Source organism: Xiphophorus couchianus, chromosome 4 (assembly GCF_001444195.1).
Source record: "Xiphophorus couchianus chromosome 4, X_couchianus-1.0, whole genome shotgun sequence".
NCBI lineage: Eukaryota > Metazoa > Chordata > Actinopteri > Cyprinodontiformes > Poeciliidae > Xiphophorus > Xiphophorus couchianus.
Genome location: NC_040231.1, coordinates 29,203,844 through 29,213,097, shown reverse-complemented (window position 1 = coordinate 29,213,097; position 9,254 = coordinate 29,203,844). Strand labels below are relative to the sequence as shown.

General features: G+C 41.4%; 1 protein-coding gene across 7 annotated transcripts in view; it reads right to left on the bottom strand.

Moving 5' to 3' along the window:
• Positions 1-1,108: 1,108 nt before the first annotated feature.
• The window catches only part of kif13ba (kinesin family member 13Ba), a 56,778-nt gene continuing 48,632 nt past the window's right edge, over positions 1,109-9,254 (bottom strand). For 5 of the 7 annotated variants that reach the window (XM_028015378.1, XM_028015380.1, XM_028015381.1 and 2 more), the window contains 2 exons: positions 8,168-8,729; positions 1,109-7,437 (listed from right to left, as the gene is read on the bottom strand). In XM_028015378.1, coding sequence (XP_027871179.1) covers positions 7,232-7,437; positions 8,168-8,729 — 768 coding nt within the window. In that variant the 3' untranslated portion in view covers positions 1,109-7,231. The remainder of the gene's footprint in view (positions 7,438-8,167; positions 8,730-9,254) is intronic. The other 2 variants (XM_028015376.1, XM_028015375.1) reach the window with 1 other exon arrangement.

Genomic DNA, 9,254 nt, shown 5'->3' with positions numbered 1-9,254 from the left:
TTTCACTGCGAGGAAGTGCAAGGTCAGTTTACCTGTGGATCTCAAATATGAAATTTTGACTGTTTTTGCATGCAATAGAAACAATGTATCAATGTTGAATGATACTATTAAATACTGTCAGTGGTAAATATATATTCCTTTAAGCCCTTTTAGACTTCTTATTGTCACCAAGTTGCTTTCAATCTTCGTTCTGCAGCAGAAGAGGGTCATATCGGAACCACATTGCTGCCATCTAGTGGTCGGAGTGTGAAATACACCCATTTTTGATGGAAGTGCTGTTTTTTAAAATGGTTTTTTTCGACTGTAGTGGCCTTTTGACCTTCAATCTGTGGTTGCCGCATTGAGGACTGAGGCCTCCGTACTTGGGTCGTGACTCTGCCCCTGCGCCACGTTCACCCAGCAGAAATCAAACTTGCGCACTTTCCTAAGCTTCATGGGCGGTAGGAATCTAGTGGTTACGTGCCAGTCAGAATGTGGGGCTGTTTTAAGAGCAGTTATAGCATTAATAAAGTAACTCATATGCTAGTCTAGAAAATGACTTGAAACACATTATGCTCATTTTTCCTCACACCTACCAATCTCTACCTGATTTATCCTCTGCTTAAAAGCGAAAGACATTTTTATATATCATTTTAAATTCAGGGACTGAGGGTTAAACCAACAAGATAGGGAAGCAGGCGTCTTCCCATCCCCTCTAATTTTATAACATTTATCAAGCTAGTACTTCAACATGTTAAAGTTAACAATTGGAGTGGGAGAAAAAAAAGTGGCCTCGACTTAACTTAGTGGAAACGACTTAATTGTAAGAAGTCGTGGCCATTAATTTTTCCCCCATATCACCAGACGGACTCTATAGGCTTCAAATGTTTCTTCAGAGACGCTTTTACTACCTTAGAGGATTCCTGCGAACATGCTTTTGAGCCCCTTGTATTGCTTCTTATTGACCAGCAGGTGGCAGTAATTGTCCCAAATTGGAATCCAAGCTACTTCAGCGCAGAAAGAAATAAAAAGTAAAAGTTACATCACACACACACCAAACAAGAAAATCCTCATAATTTTTTTTATTCTTAATCTATCTACTGTTCAGATGATTAAAGATGAAAATAAATGTATTATTATACATGTTTATTCTTTGGATTGCAGCATAAAATTATTACATAAAACAATTAAATTAATCAAAACCCAAACTTGTGCTCAGATTTCTCTACTTTATAAGTCTTAATATGCGCATGTGTACACACACACACACATCCAGAGAACACACACAGAAATGATGCAGGCAGACATTCCTGCTCCACACAATCAACAGCAGCAGTGACTGATCATGATTTCTTACAATGATAATAGTAATACTGTTGATCGGGCCAAGGCCACATTAAAAACAAACAGCTGAGCATTACAGTTCATCCTCAGCTACATGAGGGGAACGTAACCTTCGCACTCTTATGAGCCTTCATCGTTATGCAGCCCAGGTAAATGTGGCTGGAGTAACATGGAGGAGAAAATAACCCAAACAGGAGATGGAGCTGAAATTTATTGAAATGGTTGGACGCTGCACCTGGCAGCTCTGTATTGCTTGTTTCTGTGGTTCCTTTTGATGTTCGAGAACACACTGAAGCCGGTAGGAACACACTGGAGCAAGGACTGAGGTAGCTCAAAGATCAAAATAAACTTCCAATTCTGCTTTAGCCTAAAAAATACAATAAAATAAATTTAAATCCTGAAACTAGATTTTATCTGATATGGTCCTGGGTAGTTGTGACTCCCTTTTTGTTTTTTCTGGTTGCAGCTAAAATTCCCAGCATGGAAGACAAAGCCCTCCATTTTCTGGCTGATGTGTTCAAAGCAGCCACTAGGGGGCGAATCTAGGCAAACTCCTTCAGTGGGAAACAGGCAGTGATGAACCTGACAGCTCCTGAGGCCAAAAGACTTTCTTTACGACAGGAAACCAAAGTGAGCTCTTATTATTTTGTAAACAACCCGCAAAGATAGACAGTTTTCTGAAAGTTTAATGTAATAAACCGCACCTTTAGAGAAAGAGAGAGAGAACTGAGACTGCTCAGCTGGAAATTGCTCTGCATCCAGGCTGAAGGCCACATTAGAGGCAGGGGGCTGCACTTGGAACAGCACGATGAACAAAAAAAAAAAAAAGGAAACAGTGTGAAGGTCTGAAGGCTCATAAAGACTAAATATACAAGATACAAATGGGAATAAAAATAGAACAAAGTGCCTCTAATGGCTGATACGGATCCATAAATAACGCTGGCTTGGCACCAGTGTAAAAACGAACAACCATTTTATTGTGTTCAAAAGTCTTTTTGTTGCTCCAAATCCACTCAGAGGTCAGAGTTCATCCATACTTTGGGATCCTACAAACCTTGTTTATACAGAGGACTGACTGTTTGCTGTAGCTGAGCTTAGCTCTGCTTTTAGATAAAACAAGAACATGAAGTGTAAGGTGTTTTTTCTTTTTTTAACTTAAATAGAAGAGCTCGAAGCTCGAGAACACTGAACAGAAAAACAAAAATCCCAAACAGGTGTGTCGTTTCCATCCAAGAGTTGCACGTTTTTCTCCCCTCTGTGCAAAGTGTAGTCGATATAACACGACGTGTGAAAGAGTCGTGGTTTCTGAGGTACAGCAACAAAAAGAAACAAGCGGAAGTCTGAAGTGATCTCAGCCCCCTCCGACCCCGTCTCCGTCCCCACGGCAACCATCTCTGAGGCCGGACTGGAAAAGGAAGGTCCAGCAGCCTCGCAGGAAGCAGCTGGTGATCGTTTTCCATCAGAGCGGAGCTACACAACATTCCTTCACACACACACATCAGAAAACTCACTGCCTTTCCTTCAGAACCACCTGTTAGAACCAGAAAATTACAAAACAGTCAAATCTCCCGACCAATCAGAGAACTCCAATACATCAGGCTAAATAACAGCTGCATTAGCCATGGGCCTGTCGACAGTCTTGTTGTGTGATACAGTTAGAAATAAAGTGTAAAGTACTGATTACAACAGTAGCACTGTTAACTGTAAATTATTATTTTTGACAGAGTTAAAACTAGCTAGTAGTTTTTCAAATGCTTCTTGTGCAGAATAGTATTGCTTTTGTATCACATTAGTCCAAAGTAATACTTGGGCGTATACATAGTTCAGACAAGTCTGAACTGCGCCTGCATCTGCGCCACTGAACCGCCATCTTGGTAGGCAAGTGCAGCACCAAGCATAGATGAACCATGGCTTTGAGGCCAACAAAAAGGAAGTCGATGGAGAAAAAGTTTATGACTTAGTAGTTGTAATGTACTTATAATGTCTATAAGTTAGATAGGAATGAGGCGAGAGCTAGTTCTAAGCTTGTGGCTTGTTTATTGTTGTCATAGCAACTCCATAGCACCTGTTATGACAATTAGCTACACATACCTACCAAGATGGCTGTCAGTTACAAAGTTCCCGAAAGCGTGATGTCACATGAGATCTATGTATTAGAAGCTATGGGTAATATTAGCCTCTTTAGTTGGGCTATCTGCTAAGGTAGCTGCTGCTAACTTGCTAATTGTAGTCTTTTATTTATTTCATAAATAAAAGTGATCAGTATTACTTCTTCAGGCTCCACACTATTATCCATGTTTGTTATAACCATCTGTCCAAACAGCTTAACGTTTGCATGAGGGATGCACAATATATCGACATCAACACTGGTGTCGGCCAATGTTAGTCATTTTTTAAACATGTCGATAAAATAAGCAAAACTGGGGTGATATTAACAAGCGATGTCTATTTTCATCTTGTTCCCGTTTGTGCATGGTGTTCAGGGCTCCGATATTACTTATAAGTGATATAGGGAAATATCGGTTAATATTATCAGCCTAAAATTTTTAATTGGTGCATCTCTAATTTTTTATGTAGGCATGGGAAAGTGGAGAAGCGTAGTTATGTGTTAATCAAAAACTCTGTACCTCGTTAATGGTAAATGGCCCACAACTAAAATGCACAAATCATAAACTCAACTCTGGTGACAAACTAGATTCCAACGTTATTGCAGATTCAACATTGAAAGTGTCTCTTTCCTTATAAGAACACGGGTGTGCTCGTCCTCACCACCTTCTCGTCCTCTGCTCACAAGACAAAGTGCCTCAACATTACCTAAAGAATACGAACCACCCAAAGCACCACCCCTTAGCTTTATCAAAACAATTCATATCCATTCAAGCGCACAGCAAGAGACGGAGAAAAACAAAAATCGACTGATTCATTTACAAGTCTATTTACAACGCTCATAGCAGCAATTCTCAATAAATCATTGTGCAATAATCATTCCAATAAAACAACTTCATCAGCTCCCGTGCGATAAAAGCAAGTGTAGAAGCAACCCGATCAAAATACTTATTGCTTACCTCTCAAGTAAAGAACACATGATTATAAAACAGATGACATCCCAATGGACTCTTGAGGGACAAGAGTCTCTATACGCACACAGTATAACTGATAACTTACAAAACATCTTCAATGTTAGAGATTCTTAGAGTCCCGAGTGTGCAGGGCTAGTCACAGATTTACATGCACTATTCATCAGCATGGAGATCATTTTAAATTGAGGGTTTTATTGATGCAAAACACAGTTGAATGATGATGCTGGAAGGTTGATACGTAGACTACGCATTAAACTTCTGGAATGGCCCCAAATATCAATCCTATAGAAACTTCCTAGCTGCATAATTTAAACAAATTTGTTCTATTATTTCTGCTAAAACAGCAGTGATGAAATATCCAGCTGGAATTAAATCAAACAATAGTTGTGGTTTCACAAGCATAAGAATCCAAGAAAATCCTGCTCATCGACGATAGCTACCATTGGTTTTGGCTGTCAAATTCTCAACCTACCAAGCCAAATCTTAAATGTATAAAGGATGCCAAAAAGAAAGATGGATCCAATGTTTTGATGCTAATTGTCAACAGTACAACTAGATAAAGTTCAAGGGTATCACATCTTAAAAAGTCAGAAAAAAGTTTTAATTGAAAGAAGTAAAACGAGTCAGAGGGAAATAGGTCAGTTATGCTAGCTTGACTTTGACAATCTTAACATGTAGATGGGCTGCAGAATTTGGTGTGTTTTGTTCAGTTAGAGAAAAAAGGGGGGACTCACACACCAACTCTCGGACAGATCATCACATCTTTACAGCAGGTGTTTAAATTAGCCAGTCAACCATAGCTGTTTTCAGACGATGTCTTATTAATGATCACAAAATAAATATCAAACTTGAAAACATAAAACTGTACTAACAGACTTAAAGTTCTGTTCTTTGTGTGGCAAATGTTTGCATACTGTTTTTGGTGTTGAATCCTCATACCTCAGAGAGCGAGAAAAAATAAGAATACAAGTGGTTTTGGGTTATTGTTCAATGTTTTTTCTGCATTATGTTTCCCTTAGTTGTGTGGCACTGCACCAAATTAATCATAGGTTTTATTTTCAAAATGGTTTTCCGTGGCAGCACTGCTATGGATGGCATAAAGAATCATTTGTTTGCCCTCCAAAATCGGGCGCAGGCTCAAAATTTCTGGAGGTAAACAATAAGAGGCAAGACATTTGTCTACAAATGGGTCCAAAATCATTGAAGTCATTCAAAAAATAATTAGTTAAATGCTTCATTTAAAGTCCAGCATTAAAATGAAATTTGCACTGATGAAGAGTGTATATAAAACTCTGACCGGACATGATCACCACAGGAACAGACAGTGAGAACAGACCACGCATCCAGAATCATAACCCCAGCCGTCATCAGCAGGACATAGCCGGCAGCTGTAGTAACAGAATGACAAAGCGTCCCAGGACAGATAAAACATTCCTCTTCCATCTTTATATTAAACTCATCCCATCAGCCCCCTCTTGGTGACACAACAATGCTCCAATGCGTTACGTGTTGCCCTCTGACCTCAGTAGAGAAGAAACGCTTGGTTACAAAGGTGGAGTTGCCCTTTATCTCACTGTACAGCAAATGGATGCCGTCTAGTAGAGTCCTAAAATAAATATCTTGGAAACATCTCTATAGGCCAATGTTCAGGTTAAAATGCCTCTGGAATGTTTCATGAAGTCATAAAAACTAATTTTAAACCTTCCAAGGTTATCTGAGTTTTCTTCACCAGGTGTGTCTGGAATGTGAAAACAAGCAGACGCTCTCCCAAATGCACTCATTTTCCCAGTCGTGTTAGATTTTTTTTTTTTAAATCACATGCATAGAATAAAATCAGCTTTTTCTCAAGCAGAAACTCTCCCAACCAAACACATCCTTCTTCGTCTTTCCGTCGACACTTGCATTAAAACGACAGTAGCCATCATCGGAAATCTCCAGCACTCTCCATGCTCACGTGCAGAAGCTTTTCCCTCCAACGTGTCCAGTGCAAAAGAAAATAAAATAAAATAATAAAAACCAACCTCTGGTGGCTTTTGTCCACGGGCTTCATCTTTTGACACAATATATTTTACGCACACTACGTTTCACAAACACACACACGAAGCCCCTCCCCCTCTGCAGTCCCTGAGATCACCTCACACTTTGCACAAGGCTTTCTCGTCAACACATGACACGGCAAACGGAACGCGAGTAAGACAAAACACAGAAAGCAAACACAAACCAGACCATGGCGAAAGGCACGTTCTGGAGACTTTAAAAAAAGGAAGAAAAAAAAGTCCAGGAAGGGAACGACGAGGCTCAGTTCAGGAGGGCGGCAGTCGTCGTCGTGGTGTGTTCGGGAACTTCGGGGGAAAGCCGATATGCAGGGAAGCAAACAATTCTCGTCAAAAATCTTTCAGTCAAAGTGTTTCTTCCTCCATTTCCTTATTTATATGTAAAACAAACCAAAATAATCCTATAAGTTCCATCTTTTTCAGTATGGATCAGATTTTCTTTTAAATAGTGTTTTAAAAAGACGTGACGAGTTTGCATTGCTGCGTATCGACTCAGAGAGGATCTCTGAACGGACGCTTCGGCTCCCGTTCGCCCTCAGCGTACTAGCCACCAGCTTCCCACAGACGGCATCATTTCCCCCGTGTGGTAACCAGCCCTTCATTGGACTGAACAGTCATTCTCCACAGGCTCTTTACTCTGATCTGGTTTTTTCTTTGACTTGAAAGTGGAGCTTCCAGCAACATGTTACCAGGAAGTAGACAGACAGAGCCTGATGTGTTTTTAGGAGTCAAGGAAGAGCAGATGGACCGTGGGGAGTTTGTCTCTCTCCCATCTCAGTTGCTCCAGGACTTGCGGTTCTCTCCTCTACGAGCTATGATGGCTTCCCCTCGCAGGACGGGGACGTGGGCCGGTTGAGCGACGTCCGTAGTTCGCCGAGCGGCTCGGTCGCGGCGCGACAGCCGGTCTGGGCGGACCAGCACCCCATATCCTGGTTTGCAGAGGAAGTATCGGTGGCCTCCGACTGACCCGTCGTTCTTACCTGCAGGAAGGAAAACAATCCAGGTCATCAGGGTTCGTAGATTTCCCCCCCACAGTGAAATTCAAGCGCATTTCAAGGTACGTTTTTCAAACTTTTCCAGCGCCACAAGTTGGAGTTAAAAACTTGTCATCTATTACTGCTATTAAAGTCTTGTTCTAGTGATCTACATCCTGTAGCAGGAGTGAGGGAAATTAAAATATAACAAAATTTAAAGTTTTGAAATGTCTCTCTCGCGCACTCTATATACCTGACTGGTCCGAGAACAAAACACTGGTTTAACAAAAATGATGCCCCAATTTTAATAACCTATCAATAAGTTGTTGAGCCATTAGGAATAATAAATGTTCATTACACTGAAACAACTCAAACAAATCGTGTTAATATTCAAATTAGGAGCTTGATGTCCTCGCTAAGGTTTCTTGACATTTAGCAAACAAAAGTAATTTTGATAACTTTAATTAACCTAAAACAAGAAAAATGTGGTCTGATTTACCTTCAGACAGAAAGAAGAAAACTGGATGCGTCTTTTCATTAGATGTACAAAAATATCTGGTTTGAACTGTAAACAATGTATTTCAAGTTTATGCTTTTAATCAAACGATAAATTGCACTTAATTACAAAACTGTGCAGTTTGTATGACGGGCACTTTCCAAACCTTGAAAACACCTAATTGAAACTGAAGCATTTCCAAGAATTTCAAGAACCCGGCCCATTAAATCTCACACTTACCTACTGGGGTGTCAAGCTCCACGCCCACCCACACTCCGTCGGCGAACTGCGTCGTCCCCACGTAGCGCACAGTTCCGGCCTTGTTGCTTCCTACGGTGACGTACGCGCCCTCCGCCAGCCAGTCGGGCGGCACGTTGTCATGACCGCAGCCGTCGCCGTCGTCCACAAAGATCTCCAGCCGCTCAAAGCCTTCAACTAGCTTCTGGTTGGAGAAGGAGAGCTCTGCCGGGACGCTGTTGTTGTGATTGGACGCTACGACGGCCATCTTGGCGCCACACTGGGGGGGAGAGGTCACAACATCGTTCCCATCAGCGCCCTGCTGCTGCTGCTGTTGGGGGTTTGAGGGTGACGCCGCGTCAGCGCCCAGGAGGGACGAAGACGACGAGGAGGGTTGGAGGACGTCGGACAGGGTAACCGTGGAAACGCTAGCGGAGAAATACCCGCTCGACGACTGGCTGAGGGGGCTGAGGGGGGTGGTGTCATGCGGGTCATGCACAGGAAGAGGAGGGACGTCCGGAAACTCGGCCCTTCGGTCTTTGGCAGCGGGTGATGGGACAACAGCCTGCAGGGGCCCAACGGTTGCCGCGGCAACAGAGGGACAGGCGACAGCATGCGGAGAACAACAAGTCAAAAATACCACCACCAAGGATAAAAATCAGCAATCTCAAAACTCTTCATTGTGAGCCATCAGGACATAATATTTAGTTTATGAATCCAGACAAATGTTTAATCTAAGTAATAAAATACAGAATTTGGCTCTCAGTGTTGCTGGTGCTACACAAACTCTTATTCCAGCAACCGTTGCTACAAATACAGCAAATGGTAGTTTGATAATCTCACCTTCCTAAAGTAATGGCCTAAAAGTCATTTGTTGCCAAAAAATATATAATAATAAAGGGAAAAAACAAATAAATTTTTGCGAAAAACGATTTGGCTGTCATTTTAGGAAGGTGATGATATATAACTTTTCATTGAAAAAAGGATGTTAAAAGTAAAATAAAACTAGCTCCCAAAGTTTACATTTCTTTTCCTCCTAATATCAGCAACTGACACCTTCTCACATTATGATCAGATTAATTTTGTGCCT